Source organism: Phocoena phocoena, chromosome 16 (assembly GCF_963924675.1).
Source record: "Phocoena phocoena chromosome 16, mPhoPho1.1, whole genome shotgun sequence".
Taxonomy (NCBI): Eukaryota; Metazoa; Chordata; class Mammalia; order Artiodactyla; family Phocoenidae; genus Phocoena; species Phocoena phocoena.
The window spans coordinates 59,333,596-59,353,730 of NC_089234.1; the positions used below are offsets into that span (position 1 = coordinate 59,333,596).

At 35.0% G+C, this 20,135-nt stretch overlaps 1 protein-coding gene across 3 annotated transcripts in view; it reads left to right on the forward strand.

Moving 5' to 3' along the window:
* The window catches only part of PPP3CB (protein phosphatase 3 catalytic subunit beta), a 46,348-nt gene that overhangs the window by 18,621 nt on the left and 7,592 nt on the right, over positions 1–20,135 (forward strand). For all 3 annotated transcript variants that reach the window (XM_065894848.1, XM_065894850.1, XM_065894849.1), the window contains exons 5-10: positions 1,639–1,784; positions 2,049–2,188; positions 2,292–2,369; positions 2,475–2,569; positions 5,466–5,591; positions 13,236–13,313. In XM_065894848.1, coding sequence (XP_065750920.1) covers positions 1,639–1,784; positions 2,049–2,188; positions 2,292–2,369; positions 2,475–2,569; positions 5,466–5,591; positions 13,236–13,313 — 663 coding nt within the window. The remainder of the gene's footprint in view (positions 1–1,638; positions 1,785–2,048; positions 2,189–2,291; positions 2,370–2,474; positions 2,570–5,465; positions 5,592–13,235; positions 13,314–20,135) is intronic.

Below are 20,135 nucleotides of genomic sequence, written 5' to 3' on the forward strand. Positions count from 1 at the left end.
TCAGATGTTTTCATTTCAGTATTTCCTATTAAGTTTGATTTTTACATATGTACCTAGGAACAGTTTTGAGCTCTGTATGTAGTTTTAATGTTAGAATTATTTTTTCTAACAGGATGAATATAAACCAAAAGAAAAGAAATGTTGCGTTGGAGATTTCTCTCCATCAATATTGAGGCGTTCCCATGAAAATTCTTAGCAAATTAATCATCCTGTCATCATTGCAGATTGTTTTACTTATTTTTTAATTATGCAGATTGTTTTAAACCCACTATTAATGAATGGAAGGTCGTAACCTACAATGTTTACCCCATTTCTCTCTTAAATTATTATGGCTGTGGTAATCTAATAGCTATAAGCAACCATATGGTATGGAGCAGTGTTTGACCTTTTTTCACACCTCATAGCTGTGTACTTGTTAATATTCATGGCTGTATTAAGTCTTTGAGTTAAGATTTAAAATTAGAAATAACTTCAGAATTATTGAGGCTCAAAACATGATTCAATAAAGATCAATATAGTGATGGATAATGGCAGAGGTGGCAAGCTCATATAACTTCAAGGATCAGGTGGGTAACCTAAAGAATATAAGATTAGACCTGGAAAGTGCATGCTTGACCTAAAAGCAATCAAATTAAAATTTTTATTAAACCACAGTGTTGGAAAACAGATCTGTCAGCAGACTATCAGTTTATAACCTCTGCTTGCTGGATATGGACTTTCTCATATTTGAATGTTACAATTCTAAAAAGTGAAGTAGGAACTAAGTTCTTTTTTTCCCTTAGATAAGGAACAAACGGTCCGCCAAAATCCCACCCAAAACATAAAATATCCAGGAATTTAAAAGTATAAAGGAGCAAGGGAATGTGTATGATATCTACTTTAAAGTAGATGAGAGTTTAGTTTGGTAGAATCTTTCTTGTGTTGTATTGGCTTCTTGCTTCACTGCCCATTTTAAGTGTTCATTGTAGACTAAAGGAAAGCCTCTGCTCCTGCAACATATGAATAAAATCTTTTTTTTAATTGGATGGACCTTGAGTTTTGTTGTGGTGATATAGTAGTCTTGCCTATAACAACAAAGTAGTCACTGACTCTTAGAATAAAGTATTAACACTATTTTAACTTTTAGTTCTAATTTTGCCTTTCTTGGCCTATAAAGGTGAAGAGTTTAACTATTTTTAGAGATTTGACTTATTTATTTTTAGTAACATTTTATGACTATCTGCTGCATACACAAAATAAATTTAGAGAGAGCACATATTTTGTCTTCACAAGATCAATAACATTTCTTATCCTTCTTGATTCAATGGGGCAAGATGCTGGCCTTTTTAAAAAAAATTTTTTTACGCAGTAAAATTTACTCTTTGTGGTGTTTAGTTCTGAGTTTTGACAAATGAATAGAGCTGCCTACCACTACAGTCATGATACAGAAAGGTTTCATTGTCCCTTAAATTTCTCCTTGCTGCCTTTTTAAACTCACCCCTTTACCCAGTCGGAACCCCTGGCTGCCACTTGGCTGTTTCCCGTATCTTTAATTTTCTTGCCTTGGTTTTAATAGTCGTGTGTATACACACACACATGTTTTCAAAATGATCAACAAGTTATGCAGTTTTCAATTATTGAATTTTTTTCTTTTTCTAGGTAAAATTAAATATTCAGAAAGAGTCTATGAAGCTTGTATGGAAGCTTTTGATAGCCTGCCTCTTGCTGCACTTTTAAACCAACAATTTCTTTGCGTTCATGGTGGACTTTCACCAGAAATACACACACTGGATGATATTAGGAGAGTGAGTATATATTTTAGTTCCAAGAGTTGATTCCTATTTATAGTATTTTGTTGGGTAGAGACTAGAAGCTTCAAACCTCTCTTCACTGCCAAGATTAGGTAATGGTAAAAATTAATATACTGATATTTTATGGAAATATCTTCTAACCATTCAGAACAATGTAGTATGGACAGTATTCAAAGTTGGTACCACTTTCCTATGTCCATTCCATTCTCACTTTTTGACAAGTTATTTCTGTTCTTTGTTTCTTTTCTTCTTTCACAGTTAGATAGATTCAAAGAGCCACCTGCATTTGGACCAATGTGTGACTTGCTATGGTCTGATCCTTCTGAAGATTTTGGAAATGAAAAATCACAGGAACATTTTAGTCACAATACAGTTCGAGGATGTTCTTATTTTTATAAGTAAGGAAAAAAATCCAAGTTTAATCACATTGTAGTTGTTAAAATAGCATATGCTACATATAGAAAGTCATTATTTTACTTAATTTACTCTTTTTCCCCACAGCTATCCAGCAGTGTGTGAATTTTTGCAAAACAATAATTTGTTATCGATTATTAGAGCTCATGAAGCTCAAGATGCAGGGTAAGAATTCTGTTTCCCTGACCCAAATTAACACCTTATGTACAAATCAAACTTAGCAACCATGATTGATGCTTTACGATGCATATTAAGCTATTTGTTTTGCAGCTATAGAATGTACAGAAAAAGTCAAACTACAGGGTTCCCTTCATTAATAACAATTTTTTCGGCACCTAATTACTTAGATGTCTACAATAATAAAGGTAAGATGTTGTTGATAAAAAAATTGTTAAACAACTTAATATATAAATTGACTTATTTTTTTGAAAATATAATAGAAAAGGGGTATTGTTTGAAACTGTAACTATCCAAATCTTATTATAAAAAAGTATAAGATATAAGGGAGGGGAGAGGGCAAGAAATAAAAATCCAAAATGTGAAACTTAAGTCATATGTAACCAGTCCACAACTTGTCATTCACAAAAGCTGCCTTGTGAAAGAATGTTCTGAGGTAACTACGTCAAGCAAAAATAAACATGATTTTCTCAAACTCCCCTTTCTTAAATCTTCCCCCTTATAGTCAAGAGAATGTTTTCTTGTTTGCATAAAGCTGCTGTTGCTGCTTTGACCATTTCATGTATTTGTACCGCATAATTGTTTATCATGTCTCTTGTTTTATGTTCACTGATCTAGGTTTTCTTTCCCTTTCTTATTCCCTACTTTTATCTCTACTGCCCCATGATGATTTGTAGTTGAGGCTTTGATTAAGTCAATCTGACCTCCTTTCTGGGATACATTCTTCACTTTCCTTTCTTTTTACTGATCTTTCTTCCTTTTTTCTTATGTCTTTTTTTTTTTTTTTTTTTTTTTTCGGTACGTGGGCCTCTCACTTTTGTGGCCTCTCCCGTTGCGGAGCACAGGCTCCGGACGCGCAGGCTCAGCGGCTGTGGCTCACGGGCCCAGCCGCTCTGCGGCATGTGGGATCCTCCCGGACCGGGGCACGAACCCGTGTCCCCTGCATCGGCAGGCGGACTCTCAACCACTGCGCCACCAGGGAAGCCCCAACTTTAACTTTGAACACAGTTTATTGAGAGATAATACCAAAGGATCTTAATCTAGTTAAGGGTGTGCCAGGGACACTGAAGATGAGCTTGAGTATGTTTACGTAGTTCACATTTTCAGAAGAGGAAATTAAGAAGCCAGCTTCTATTCTGTCTTGACATGTCTGGAATTCAGTTGACTATGCCATAGTTTCCAGGGTCACACTGGAGTGGTTGTACCAGGAGGAAAGAACAGAAGGTTAAAGACTTTTAAAAGTACGTTTAGAGAAATAATGAGGTCGTTGCTAAATATGGGTTGTGGTGTGAGTTCAAAAGAGGAGTGGAATAAGAGTTTTTGGAAGAGTATAGATCATAGTTAAAAGATTAATACATTTGCCAGAGATCAGACAGTAGCAAGCTGTATAATAACTTGGATACAGAGTATGCTACAAGAACTCCATACTGTATTAATTACCAAAACAACCATACCATTGACATTAACTGAGTTGGTAATCTTTAGAAGCTAGTATCATTGTAGCCTCCAAGGATTATGCCAGTGCTAAAATAGTCTTTTAAATTATATTTTGGTTTATAAATTTTGACGCTTCTATAAAGATACCTAATGAAGCATGGCTTCATTTTTGAAGAGGAACATATCTAAGTTTGGATGCCATCCTCAGAATTGATTCGTTACATTTAACTTTCTACCTGTAACCTCCCCTTGTCAGTACTAAAGGAGCTAGTGTTCAGTGCTCTGTTGATTACTGACTTACTGGTTGTCCTTCGTCAGTTTAACTCAGGAGGTTAAGGGATCACTTTTCTTAGTACTCAGAAAAGAAACTCAAACCATTGAATCTGTCTTGTCAGAATCAAATGTCTCTTGGTAGTTCTGATTCTGTACATAGTGTTAATGACTTGAGTGCTTACATGGTATGGGATATGTTTGTAATGTTTCATTCCATCTGTAAGGCAATTTTCTAGATTCTTTCTCTCTCTTTTTTAAAGCCAAATGCTTGGTATCAGCCCTTAATTTCTGAGGCTAAATTTAAAATGTGTTTATTTCATAAGGGAAACAAACATATTACTTTTGACTCTATATGAGCTAGAATCCCAAATCTTGGAATTTAACATCTACATTTCAGTGCTTTACATTAAAATGAAAAAAGAAAAGTAACCACATAATTATTATAGTATCTGCAAAGCATTTTATACTTTTATGTACTTTCATGTGAAATACATTCTCTGACCTTAAACTTCTGAGGTAGGCAGGGTGAACATATTAGTCTTATTTTATAAATGAGAAGCAGATTAGTTAATTTGCTAACTGTTGCACAGCTAGTATATGCTGTAGCTTAGATTAGAATCTAGCCCATCTAGTCCAGTGTCCCATAAAATAACTAGTGACTGAAATCTATGTCAGATTAATTTAAGATATTGTTTATATCAACTTATGAAACATTAGAAAGATACCTGAAATTGAGAAGAGTATGTTACCTGCGGGTTATTTGGTTATAATATTTTCTCTTTCGGTATTTTAATGGAATTTTTTTCTATATGAAGTAAAATATTTTTTGTAGTAGTTTCATTTGATTTCTTATAATACATGAAATAAGTACATTCCTACATTCATAAATAAAATGTTCCAAATTTTTTTTCTTTTCTGTTTTTTTTTTCCTTGCTTTATTTCCATTTATCTGTCCTTTTCAGGTTGCCTGCAACTAAAAACACCCTCTTAAATTCTTCCAACTTGTATGAAATTTTAAACCTAGAAAATTGCTCATTGTCATTATGTGTTTCCTCTAAAAACTGAGTTTTCACAATTTTGGATTTAGTAAAAGTGCATGTTTATCATTGGATTATAAAGTAAAATAAACATTCAAGAAAAACTGGGAATTTCATTAATAATGACAAGTGAAGATCTGACTATGCTCTACATAAAAGTGTGTTAAAAGCAGAAGTGTGTTACTACTAAAAATTCCTACCTCCCTTTACTAGCCCTCATTCTACTCATCCCTTGATTCCCCACCCCCTTAAAAAGATATTTTTCTGCTTATATGTGTTTTTAGACTTTTAGAGCTAAAGGCAAATTGTTACATTGACATTCAGACTTATCTTGCAGCTGCTGTATTAAAGTATGAAAATAATGTGATGAATATTCGACAATTTAACTGTTCTCCACATCCTTACTGGTTGCCCAATTTTATGGATGTCTTCACATGGTCTTTACCATTTGTTGGAGAAAAAGGTATGATTTTTATTTAAAAAAATTGTTTTATTACTGTTATATTTGCTCCAGTGTACTATTGCAGGCATATACTACTTGCTAAAGGAAGCTGAAGTCTAATTTCACTGTGGCTACAGCTCTACTTGTGTCAGTGGGTGTGGATATGAGAGCCTCAAAGATATTTTAGTTAGCTGTTTACAGCCCCCATCTGAGGGTGTCTGGAGGACTGGGAGAAGACTTATAAATAGCCTGATGTTGTCTTCAGCTGTTGGGTTTTCTTTCTTTTTTTCTTTAGCTTAAATATTTTATGAAGGAATAGAGGAATAGCTTTGCTTTGGAATGGACACTTTTACATATTTTAACACCACTTTTGGGGATGTCATGGCAATTCATGGGAGAATTTAATTGCCCTCATTTGAGGCAATATTAGTCATTTTGTAGCAGTTCTGTACTCTCAAAATGATAAAGAGAAATTCAGATTCTGACCTGATAGTTCTTCTCTTATATAAAAAAATATGTATACAATTTTAGTGGTAATGCTTTTCTGATAATTTAGAGGTTCCTATTACTATGTATTTAATAGGCTTTTTAAAAAAAAGAAATGCTATTTAAGAGATTTTGTTTTTGTATTTTATTCTAGTTCTTTAGAGTTCCTAAGATTTCCTTACTTTATCACATTCTTCTTTTTCCATTTTAGTGTTAATTTTCCCACGAAGCAATACCTCAGTTTCCATACGTGGAATATAAGAATGTTAGAGTACAGACATGATTGTAAAACATTTTGTTCTATATCCCTCTCTATTTTTTCTCACCTCTTCTGTGTTACAGAATGTTCCTTTCTGTCTGAGATATGTTACTTCTGCCAAGGCAATTTTTCGTTCTGCAATTCAGAGTTAATACTTAAACTGTGTATGTTAAACAGGTTTTTTGCAGATTGCCTTTGGTCTTTGTCAGTTATTCCGTAGGTCAACATTAATATGGGGATAGAATTACCCACTTTAGCATTTGAGAAGGGGGCCAGTAAAGGGCTTAGGTGCAAGGGATGCATTACACTTATAACCTTCTATCTTTGGTATATGAGAAATAGTTCAATGATAGCATCATCAGGCTAAAGGAAATTTAAGAATTCATCTTGCTCATTCTCCTGCCTCCAGGCTAGACTGCAACACAACTATTTTAATATAGTATAAGTGGGGTGGGGGGTGGGGAGAGCAGGGAAGATAAGGTAGGAGGAGAATGGATATTTCTAATTTGATTTTCTTATGCCTCCACAAAAAAGGAAATATTTCATTATATCTAATCTAAATGTTTATGCTATGAGTATTCAAACAAGGAGAGAGAAGATAATAGGTTTTCTCAACGAATGCACCTATCAAAAACCAGGACATCATAGAATTTTAGATCTCATAGTATACTTAACAATCATGTAGTCTAACACCTTTTGAGAAATGAGAAAATTTAATCTAGTTTCTGTGGCTCTCTCATAAGTGAAGAAGAACAGTGGAATTCAGTGATCCTACATTTGAAGTCTGCTACTAAGTGATCGTCTGTTCTTTTTTGCCACTCTAAATCATCTTAGCTATTGTGAGGACGTATTCAAACCCTTTGACCATTTTTGTTGTTTTTCTGTGGATCTTCTCTAAATTATTCATATCTTTCTAAAAATGGGAATCTCAGATTTGAACATTATATGCGAATAGAATCCTAACCAATGTTGAGCACAGTAAGAAAATTTTCTCAAACTCTTTGCCTAGTTTTCCATTTTAATACATGCTAGCTGTTTAAATAGCCTAACTACTTCTTCATTCTAATGAAAATGTTCTTTTGGTGTGAAAAGCAGCAAATGGCACTTCATTTGATTCCACATCGAAAAAGCCAGTTTGACTCTGATCTAGTCCCTGGGAAGCAACTAACCTAACTAAGCCAGAGGCTTCCTTGGAGGCTGGTTTAATCCCAAAGTTAGATGAAAGTAGTGTTTTTTAGCCTTTTGGGGGCTTTTTATTTTATTTTTAAAAAATGTTATGTTGTAAAATTTCCAGCACGATACAAAGGTATAGCGAATAATATGATGAATTCCTATGTACCAATTACTCAGCTTTGACAATTATCAAATCATGGCCAATACTGTGTCATTTATATCGCCATCCACTACTTCCCATCCCACACCTCAATTATTTTGAATCAAACCTCAGCTGTTATTTTTTGTATCTATAAATATTTTAGAATGAATCTCAAAGATAAGGACTCTTAAAAAAAATTAAAGTACACAAATACATGTATTAATTTCTTAATACCAAACCCTTTTGAGAATCTGGTGAAAGTTACAGACTTTTCCTCCAGAAAATTTCATGTACGAAATATGTGTACCATCTGTATGTATGTAACATTTTGAGGATGTTTACAGATCTGAAGTGGATTGGTAACCCCACTCAGGCTTATTGGCCCCAATTTAAGAACCTCTGTTTCAGAGAGTCCAGCATGGTGTGATCTTCCGTAGAATGTCATACATGTAGGATTTGTTCATTTGCTAGATTTTTTTGGAAAGTCTGTTTTATTCAAGGTACTAAGGATACAAAAATACAAGTAAGATATTGGGTCTCTGCAGATTAATAGGGGACTAAATATACATAAGTAATGATAAAATGTAATATGGTAAGCGCTCCAAGACAAGCATAGTTTTATAGGAATTAACAAGAGAGAGGAGATTATATCAGTCAGAGGGATTTAAGTAGCATTTGAACTGGGGCTTAAAGAATGGTGGAATTGTGCTGGTAGATCTGGGCAAGAGAATTCTAGGTGAGAGAACTTCCCAATCCTGAGTCTGAAAGGAAGAAAGCATAACGTCACTGACGAATGTTGAGGGGTTCAATTAGATTAGCAAGTAAGATGTATGAAGGACAGTAGTAGAAAAAGAATGAAAAGTTAAGTCAGGGTTAGATCAGGAGGATCTTGATCACTTAAACAGAGAATCTGGAACTTTGATAAATGGTGAGAAGCAACTGCGACAGAATATAATCATGATAGTCATTTAGAAAAATTACTCTGGTGAAGTGAACTGGAAGGAAGACTAGAGATTGGGAGACCTGTTGTGAAGCTTCATCAGGAGTCAAAATGGAAACGTAATGAAACCCTGTTAGCATTAGGAATGGAGAGCATGGGAGAACTGCAAGAACTAAAAGAATCAGTGAGACTTAACAAGATTGCATGTTTAAGAGGAGGGAATGGTTGAAAATGGCTTGGATGTGTTGAGTCTGGTAATGATAGTGCTATTAACACACTCTGATGAAACTTCTGTTATTCTAGCAACCCCTTACTTCAGTTATAGCTTCTCTTCATCTTCATTGGGATTGCTAGGCCTTTGAACGTGTTATTTTCTTTTTAGTCAGATCCCCCCTTGCCTCTCTTTCTTAACACACCCCCAAACTCCTTTCTCTCGTTTTTCTACTTTGTTCTATAAATCTTAGCCCCAGTAAAGTCTAACTATCCATTTTTTCCATTCTTACAGTCAACATATAAAGCACTGTTGGAGATATTTATACAGCCTTATGATTTGGTACCACCCTTTGATTTCTAGCATTAGCTAGGCTCTCAGTAGTACCCAAACATCCTTTATATCACTAGTCTGCCTCCTCACTCATTTCCGTTAGGATATATTCCAAAATTTTATCTTTTTTACTTAAACATTTTCTTTTTCTAGCCACTTCCGTTACTCTCAGAGAGAACACGTACCATTAATGGGAGCTTTCTGTACTGACTGTTCCCCTGCTTTATAAATTGCAGTCTTTTTTTTTTTTTGTCCATGCCACACCGCTTGCAGGGATCTTAGTTCCCCAACCAGGGATTGAACCCGGACCCTTGGCAGTGAAAGTGTGGAGTCCTAACCAATGGACTACCAGGGAATTCCCAATAAACTGCACTCATCTTGAATTCTTATCCTGCTGAAGATGTGACCCTTCTATCCAGGGCTAGCCTTTCTAACTTGTCCTTATATTTCATTACCCTTCTGCTTTTTCAGGAAAGTTACTGTATTATTTACATCTTCTATATCTTCAAACTCTCTCTTCTAAGCTCTTTTGTAAATTGTTCAAATCTATATGATCTTTAAATAAAAAATAAATAACATTTCCTTTTTCTGATATCTTTCATTGACTACTACTGTGCTATGATTCTCTTGCCTTTCCTTCACAGCTAAGCTTCCAGATGGAAAGCACTACACACTTAAAAGCTACTATTTAGTATCCATAAATGACTCTGGTAACTTTCAGGATAAACCTTAGCCTGTCACATGTGGACCTTCCCTGCTTTCTCTTCAGCCTCACTTTTTGTCTTTTTCTTTCGCGTTCTCTATGTTCCAGGTATGAAACAGCCCAGCCAGCTTCCTTAGTGTACTATATGCTGTTTAAGTTTCATGCCTTCTTACTTTTTCTTTATTTTTTCATAACAGCTTTATTGGGGTATAATTCAAATACCATACACTTAACCTATTTACACTGTGTAATTCAGTGGTTTTTAGATATTCAGAGATGTGCATCTGTCACCACAATCAGTTTTGAAACATTTTCACCATCCTCCCAAAGAAACCTTGTGTCCATTAGCATTCACTCCCCAGTTCCCCCCACATCTTCTTTCCAGCCCTGTGCAACCACTAATCTACTCACTATTTCCATAGTTTTCCTATTCTGGGTATTTCATGTAAATGGAATCATGCAATATGTAGTCTTTTGTGAATGGCTTCTTTCCATAATGTTTTCAAGGTTTATCCATGTTGTAGCATGAATCAGTACTTTATTCCTTTTTATGATCAAATAATATTCTATTGTGTGGATATACATTTTATTTATCCGTTCATCAGCTGATGGACATTTGGTTGTTTCCACTTTTTGACTACTATGAATAATGCTGCGATGAACATTCCTGTACAATATGGTTTCATTTTTCTTAGGTATGTAACTGGGAGTAAGCATTGCTGGGTCATATAACTCTATGTTTAACCTTTTGAGGATCTGTCAAACTGTTTTCCAAAGGAGCTATACCATTTTACAATCCTGCCAGCAGTGTATAATGTTTCCAGTTTTTCCATATCCTCGCCAACACTTGTTATTATGTATCTTTTTTTATTATAGCCATCATATTGGATATGAAATTGTATCTCATTTCCCTAATGAATAATGATGTTGAGTATATTTTTATGTGCTTATCCGACATTTGCATATCTTATTTGAAGAAATGTTTATTTCTAAATGGATTCATTTTTAAAAGGATTATTTGTCTTTTTACTATTGAGTTGTAAGAGTTATTTTGTATATTATAGAGGCAAGTCCCTTATCAGATATACGATTTGCAAATGTTTTCTCCTGTGACATTGTCTTTTCACTTTCTTGGTGATATTCTTTGAAGCACAAGAGTTTTTAATTTTGATGAAGTCCTCTTTATTTTTTCTTTTGTTGCTTGTGCTTTGGTGTCACATTTAAGAAACCATTGCCAAGCTCATGAAGATTTACTCCTATGTTTTCTTCTAAAAACTTTATAGTTTTAGCTCTTACTTTTAGGTCTTTGATCCTTTTTGACTTAATGTGTGTGTGTGTGTGTGTGTGTGTGTGTGTGTTGTGTGAAGTGGGGGTCCAACTTCATTCTTTTGTATGTGGATATCCAGTTGTCCTAGCACCATTTGTTGAAAAGACTATTCTTTCCCCAGTGAATTGTTTTGGTACCCTTGTTGAAAATCAGTTGACCTTAAATGTGAGGTTTTATTTCTGGACTCAATTTTATTCCACTGATCTATATGACTTCTTCATACTTTTTCTAACTTCTGTTTAGAGTGCTTTATCTGCCCTCTCCACCTGGCAAATTTCTACTTCATGATTCCTCTACCAAAAGCCTTCTTTTCTTTTTTTTTTATAAATTTATTTATTTATTTTTGGCTGCGTTGGGTCTTCATTGCTGCACGTGGGCTTCCTCTGGTTGCAGTGAGCGAGAGCTACTCTTCGTTGCGGTGTGCGGGCTTCTCATTGTGGTGGTTTCTCTTGTTGTACAGCATGGTCTCTAGGTGCGTGAGCTTCAGTAGTCATGGCATGCGGGCTCAGTAGTTGTGGCTTGCGGGCTCTAGAGTGCAGGCTCAGTAGTTGTGGCACACAGGCTTAATTGCTCTGTGACATGTGGGATCTTCCTGGACCAGGGATCAAAATTGTGTCCCCTGCATTGGCAGGCGGATTCTTAACTGCTGCTCCACCAGGGAAGTCCCAAAAGCCTTCTTTTCTTCAGCAGATCTTGTGCATAACTCTGCGTACTTACAGCATAGTGCTCATCACTTTTTTGTGATAGAATATGTATATATATAACTATTTATCCTTAGTAGTTAGTAAGCTTTTACAGGGTAGAGACTGGACCTTTTATATCTGAATCCCAGAACTTGAGCACAGTGCCTGACATGTGGTGTGCTATTAATATACTATAGGGGAAATAATAGGGGCAGTATTGAATTTTGTTTGAATGTGTTCATTTCAAGGTGCCATCAGGACATCCAGGGGCTAATATTCAATAGGCGTTTTTATTATTAATTGAAATTTGCTTATACCTTTAATTTTTTTATTTACTCATTTGTCAAATATTTACTGTATGCCTCTCATGTGCCTGGCATGGTACCAGGCTCTGGGGATGCAGTAGTAAACAGAACAGCACCCTGCACTCATGAAGCTTTCATTTTAGTAGGGGAAACAGACGATATACAAATAATCTGAGACAGTTGGCAGTAAAACCAGCAGGGAAATCTAGAGATTGAAGGAGAGGTTGAGACTGGCAATAAAGAGTTTGGAATCATCTTCAAAAGGTGGTAGTTGAAAATATATAATAATGGATGGAATCACCAAGAGATTGAACATATAAAAACAACAGAACTGCAGAGAGAATCTTGAGAATGTCCAAATTTGTGGGAAAAATAGTCTGAGAGGTAGAAAAAACAGAAGAGTAGAATCCTGGAAACCAAGGGAAAAGAGAAGGCAAAAAAATATATAGAATGATGAAGGAGAATTAAACCTAAGAAAGAACCATGGGTTCCAGTTGTTAGATAGTCATTAGTAGTCTTAAGAATTAAGTTTCAGGGGAATTGCTGGAGCCAGTTTTTAAAAGATTGAATCCTGAAACTTTTTGAAACAGTGGAACTGTGCCATGGTTTTTTCTTGCTCCTTTTTTTTTTTTTTTTTTTTTTAAATATGTATTTATTTACTTGGCCGTGCTGGGTCTTAGTTGCGGCATGCGGGATCTAGTTCCCTGACTGGGGATCGAACCCGGGCCCCCTGCATTGGGAGCACGGAGTCTTAACCGCTGGACCACCAGGGAGGTCCCTTTCTTACTCCTTAATGCTGTATCCATAAATGAAGAATTTAAATGTATGTATTTAGATGTTATTCATCCCTGTTCTTAGCCCTGTGGGGGCTTCATTTTTTTTTTTTTTTTCCTGAGAGACCTGAAAACTTATTCCATAAAGAATCTCTCAGGCTTGTTAGCCACTTAATTTCTTTCATTTTGAAAGCCCTTATAGCTTTTAATTCCATCATTTCTGCTATCAGAATATGTTCGTCTTCTTGGATCATTTGTATAAATAGTTGCCCTGTATACATATAGATAGTTGAATATGATAAACTAATGTGTAACTTTTTTTTTTAATAGTGACAGAAATGTTGGTAAATGTTCTGAGTATTTGCTCTGATGATGAACTTATGACTGAAGGAGAAGACCAGTTTGATGGTATGACTATTCATTTTACTGTTTTTTATTGTGAAATAGAATCTTTTAACTGCCCAGCTTTAATATACTCTTGTAAAATATAGTCATTGCTCTCAAATGGCTATGCTATTTGATAAGTGACAAGTCAGTTTTTCAGATATTATTTATTTTAAGATTTTAAAATCATTTTAGTAATTTTTTTTTTCTGTTGGTATGGGGAAGAAAATGAATTTAGGGAAAGGGGAAATCTGGAAGAAAGAACAGAAGGAAAGGAAAATTGAAGTGCTAATAGAATGTGGTTCTTCATGAATATGGACACTACTTAGAGAAGGGAGGATAAAAATGCTTTTTTTTCCTTGGTACTGTATTCTTAGTGCATCAGAAACATACCTGAATACCCAATGCCGTTGTCACTTCTTCCTTTGAAAACTCAAAGTAAGCTGTTCTCAATTTATGAGTGGTTATGTTCTAAGAGACCACTTGTTAGTTCAGTTTAAAATTCAGCAAGCATTTTTTCCATACAAAGTTACACATGGTTGTTAGTTCTTATGTAAGCCAACCAGCCTATGTACCTAATGCACATTTATAGTATAAACTAATACGATAGAAACAAAATTACTTTTATTTTTATGTTCTGAAGTTTTTATTTAGAACTTAAATTTAAATATTTATATTAATTAACTGAATGAACAAAAACATAAACAGTTTGTAAGCTGAAAACTCTTTATTCCCTTCCATATGCCCCTCACATCTTTGTTGCAGCATACTTTTCATAGTTTTAATTAGCATATAAACGTTTCCATGTATTAAACATGGTCTACATATTGGTAAAATTCAATACCTACATATTTCTAAGTATATCAATATACCATAATCTTTGTAGTTAATATTGTTTGGTATTTGGGTTGCTTTAAATTATCTTTATTATGAATAGCATGCAATAAACATTCATACAATAGTTTTAATTTTCCTTCTTGGAATAAATTTCTTGAAGAGAATTACAGAGTTAAAGAGAATGAAGAGTTTTAGCTTCATTACTTTAGCTATGAACTGCCAGATTAATTTGCATAAAAATTGGACCAATATGAAGTGTTTCTAGCAATGAATCTATAGACCTGTATTTCTTCACAGGCCCACCTAATTGGGTTTTGGTTGTTTTTACTTATTTTGCTTGGTGGCTATAAATTACAGTTGGTTTAATTCACATTTCTTTGAATTCTCATGATGCTAAGGGAGAAATTACTATCTGCTTTCCCAACTATGTAAACTGTCCCTATCAAGTGACCATTTAACAAGTAAAATCTGAGTAAAAACTGTTTAGAAATTTCTCTACTTAGCAACAGGTTTGATTCTTAACCACAGTTTTAAGTCCATTTGTTGAAAGCACAAAGTGACTATATACAAGTGTCTGCTAGTGCCATCTGTTGGTGGCAGGCAGGGATGTGCTTTTACTCTGGTTTATAGTTTTGTTCATTGAAATAAATTAACTTATATCAGTTCTTTTTTTGTTTGGATAATAAGATTTAATGAATAATATTAATTTTTCCTTATTTTAATTCTCTGTGATATTTTGTAGAAGCTTTTAGTTCTAACATATTTCATCATATCTGTCTTTTCCATAAAATTTTTAAATAGTTTTAATTAAATATTTATTTTCCGTGTTCTGCAATCACTGTTGTAAGACTAGTTCTGGGTTCAGATTCTAGTTCCTCATAATGGCTATGTGACCTTGGGCAAGTTACTTAACCTTTCTGAGCCTCAGTTTTTTTATCTTCAAAATGAAGATAATAGTTCCTACTTCATAATTTTATAGGTATTGATGTAATGATCAATAATATAATGAAATCATTTTTGTACATGTTCCACTCATTTTTTCAATAGAGTTTTCTGTTTGTCAAATTCTGTGAACTATCTAGTAGGAGTTTTAATTGGTGTTACATTAAATCTATATCTGAATCTAGGAAGTTTTTAAAAAATAATATTTAATTTTCTAATCTAAGATCAAAATCTCTTGCTCTATATAATTAGTTCATTTACTGTAATTACTCCTTTTAATATATTTAATATATAATTATGTAAAATTATATAGTTTTTCTTTGGGAAAAATCTGTTATTACCAAGTTAAATTAATATTTCAGTGTTTTACGTTCTTATTACTATTGCAACTGGTATCTCTCTTATATTTTCTGACTGTATAAAGGAATTATATGTTTGTGGGTTTATCTTATGTTCAACAAGTTGGATCAGCAGAATTACTTCCTACGGTAATTTTTGTTTTCCTTCACTTTAAAAAATATGTCATTTGCATAAGGCTGATATTATTTATTTTCTACATTTTTACCTTTTATTTCTTTTTCTTCAAAAATTTTGTATCTGGGCTTCCCTGGTGACGCAGTGGTCGAGAGTCCGCCTGCCGATGCAGGGGACATGGGTTCATGCTCCGGTCCGGGAAGATCCCACATGCCGCGGAGCGGCTGGGCCCGTGAGCCATGGCTGCTGAGCCTGCGCGTCCGGAGCCTGTGCTCCGCAACAGGAGAGGCCACAACAGTGAGAGAGGCCTGCATACCGAAAAAAAAAACAATTTTGTATCAATATTGTTAATAGTGTTAAATAGGAGTAGTGATAGGTGATGCTTTAGTCCTCTTTCCATAGTAAAAAGGGAAAAAAGTTTCCTTGTTAAGTCTAATATAGTAATTGGTTTAGATACTGATGATTTATAAGAAGATAGATACTGAATCATTTTTGGGAATTCAACCAGAAGTAAATATAAAATTTTATTATATTCCTTCTAATGAGATTTTATGTATCTTATCAACATTTTTCCTATTAATGATAAATTATGCTTATTTATCAACTTGTTATATCATTCTTACACTCCAGAGATGAATCAAATTTGATCATTAAAGAGGCACTGTAGTTTAGTGAAAAGGATCAGTGGTTCAGGTGTCTTGGTGCTACCATTATACTAGCTGTGTAATCTTGGGAAAGTCACCCAACTTCTCAAAATCTTCTCTTCCATAGATTGAGGGAATAGAGAGGATGAAAATTCTTTCCCACTCTTTAAGTAATTTAAAAAATTATGACAATGTTTCTATGGGAAAATACACTGAGTTCCAGCTTTGAATACTAGAAATAGATCTCCCTTCACTGCCAACATGGCAGGTGCAATTACTCCACATTTATTCACCCTTACACTACCAAGTATTAAGAGCAGGGACGCCAAGAAATTTTTTTTTTTTTTTTTTTTTTTGCGGTACGCAGACCTCTCACTGTTGTGGCCTCTCCTGTTGTGGAGCACAGGCTCTGGACGCGCAGGCTCAGTGGCCATGGCTCACGGGCTCAGCCGCTCCGCGGCATGTGGGATCTTCCCGGACCGGGGCACGAGCCCGTGTGCCCTGCATCGGCAGACGGACTCTCGACCACTGCGCCACCAGGGAAGCCCAAGAAAATTTTTTGAATATGGGTATGGGAGTTTGCATCAAGGAATGAGAGTGGCTTGGGGGAGAAAGAACCTTGAGGAATGGAGGAAAGGGGGGGAGTTTAGGATAGATACTAGGATGGGATAGGGAAAAGAGCTACTAGAACTACATTTGTTTCCCTTTCTCACACATATTCCCTTATTTCTTCCCCTTAACCCTGTCTTTTCTTCTTTCCTTTGAGCATGATAGCATACCTTCTCTCCTCTCCTTCCCCTTTTCCTACTCAGCAGTGGAACCATGTTATGGACTGGGCCTGGGAAGAAATCTGACTTAGAAAGAAAACTTGTTGGGTTGGGGATTGCTGTGGAGACACAATAAGGGTTTAGCTTTTCTGTGGGGGAAAGGAAAGAACAGGATTGGACATTTCCCACTGGGAGGGAGGAAAGAGTAGATTTTGCATATTCAAGGCTGAAATTGGCTAAAGGAATAAGACTCTCTTTCTTCTTAAGTGATGGCCTTTGGTATTCTGTATTGTTTAATGTACATGTGGGTTTATTTTTAAAGGCAAAAATTTGCATAAACATATTGCATGTGTAAATGCACATAGTGTTCCTGTTAGAGGTGTTATGTAATCATTAAAGGGAATTTTTGAACACTGATTTCTATGATATTTAGAATGCATACTGTTTCTTTCAGTTATTTATCTTTTGTCTTGAGTTTGGTAAAGGAAATACATAATCCATATGTGTTATAGTTTTACTAAACTAAAACTTTGCATTTCCTATAATGGAATCATGTATCTCAGCATTAGAATGGAAAGCTCAAATGAGACATCTCTGTTGCCTACTCTAAGAGCTATTACTTGCTTTGAAACAATCTGTTGCTATTTGTGCAAAAAGATGTCCCTAAAACTCCCAGATTGGACTGGGAACAGACAGCACATACTGTTGATCCTGAGTATGTGCAAAAGTTCCACAATTCTGATTCAAGAAATTGTGTGCTCTTGTTATTATGGAGTGTGGGAGGCTTAGCCTTTCCTTTATTGGGAGTGGGTAAGGTTTCCACTGAGGTAGTTTATAAAGTTACCTACATTTCTCTGTGTATGCTACAGATTTTGCAGATGTTGGTGTCCTTGAAGAACCACATGAGTTTGTATCTCATTTGTGTCATTACCTTTCACTTAACATACTTCCATGGGTGACACATTTCCTTAAGGGTATTAATATAAATGTGCGATTGTTGTTAGCACAGTCTTTTATCAGTCTTATGTGTTTTCACGTGTTTTTTTCTGTCCCTAATTTGTCTACTTTCATCAAATATTATAGTCATTCTGTCCATAATTTCTTCTGAACACATATCTTTTAAGAAATCTTTCCTTTAGAGCTCTACCCAGTGGCATCCCTCCTTTATTTGCCAGATCTTACAGTACTACATTTTTCAAATTTCGAATATGAGGACCTTCATTTTTCTCCCTTTCTTTCTACATTCATTCTTCAGTACCACTGCCAAGTTAAATCTCTATCTTTTTATTTGTCTCAACCACCTTTTCTCCATCATTCACTTCCTTTTTTCTGGACTCTCCATCTGAAGAACGGCTCATATATGGCAATAAAAAAGGTACAGACCAGACAGAGTAACATTGTTTTGAAATATGACTTCATAAGTTATTCTCATGTCCATGTAAGTTTGTGTATTCATTAAGTATACTTATGCAGAGTCCTCTTGGGCCTTGTGCAAATTTAGTTTAAGTTTTATCTAAGTTAGAATTTGATGTTTTTAGAAGTCATATTCCAAGATATCTGTCTTTCTGTGCATGGAAATATTTTTCCCTCTTTTTCATTCCTCTTGTTTTAAAATTTCATTCTTTTGCTTATTTGTAATGTTTTGTACTTTTCCCTGCATGACTAGGGGTGTTTGATTGTCTGTCTGATTCCCCAAAGTAATTTTACTGTGGACATTTACTTTAATATTATGCATGATGTGTTTGTAGACTGATTTAAAATCCTGATTTGTAAAGTGTTTTTATATTCCAGTGAATTTTTAATTTGAAATCAGTATAGTTTACATATCATTCAGTTTTATAGATATATAAATTAAGGCTGAAAATGTGAATGTATCTCATTACAGCCATCCTCCCCCATCTCTGTACTCCTCTCCCCCAGTCTGGCTATTTCAAAAATTCTGTCAATTTTAAAACAAAATATATTAATTTATTTGAAGAGAATCAGACTTACCCTGTGTCCTTGGACAAGACACTTAGTAAAGTTAGTTTCTTTGTCTATAAAATGAGGAAATTGAACTTTGCAATATCTCTAATGTCTTCAGATTCCAATATTCTATGATTTTGAGATTTTAAGTAATTTTTTTGGCATCTTAAAAATACCTGTGTAGTACCATGGACCTACACAGTTTTGGATTTGTAAAAGCTATAGCTTCAGCACTCATAATATTACACTTAGAGCATCATAAACATGGTTGTGGAGCCTATTTTCTCTAAAATATGTCTTTTGTTTTCATCTTTGAAATTGGATCTCTTTTTCTGTTTCCTTGCAGTAAGGTCCAGTCATCATCTTAGTTTTTAATTATATGTATTTTTGGACTGCTTGAATTTTAAATAAGATGCTCTAGCCCAAAAGACTTTTGGTTGTTCAGACCTCTGTGTACCTAAGGCCCCTTTTGGTCTAGTGTCTTTAGCCTTTCCTTAACCTTCTCCTCAACCACGGTGCTTCCATATGTTTGTTTTCATCATGTTGAAGCACAGTTCTAAGGAACCACACTCTTGGGTCCAGAGTGATTCTAGTTGCTGTATATGAGATAACAGGACTGAGATTGTTGTTGTTCTTTCTGGAGGCCAAGGTAAGGAAGATAATAACGTTTGAGTCTTTATTCAGGCAAAGATTCAGTTATTTTGATATATTCTCTTCTGTATCAGTGATAGGCAGTGCAGCTAACCCTTTGGAGATGAAGCATTAGTGATTCTTTAGCCATGATTTTGGGGAGTCTTTTCTCATTGCTCACTCTCCTTGTGTCATACTCACCTAGGGATGTAAAAGCTTGTATATATTTGCATGACCTTGGAGGACACCTAGTCCATGAGGTTGAGATGTACATTGTTGAAATGCTGCTATGGTCCCTCGTTCTGGGTCACCTGCCCAGTAGTCGCTTCATATCACTGTTTTCAGACCAAGTTTGAGCAAGGAAGCTTCTTTTGTCATAGTATGATGGGATATTTCCAGCCTGCATGTCAAAGGCTTTTATGATAATCAAACAGAAGTCTAAAGGTTATGACCAGTTCTAGTCTGCTAGTCTGCATGCCATAGGCTCTCATGAGAATTAAACAAAGACTGTAGAATTGTTACCATTTTTTTGTCCTCTGGTTTGTGGTACAGGTTGGACTCTAGTTTCTTTCCCGTTGCTGTTTTAC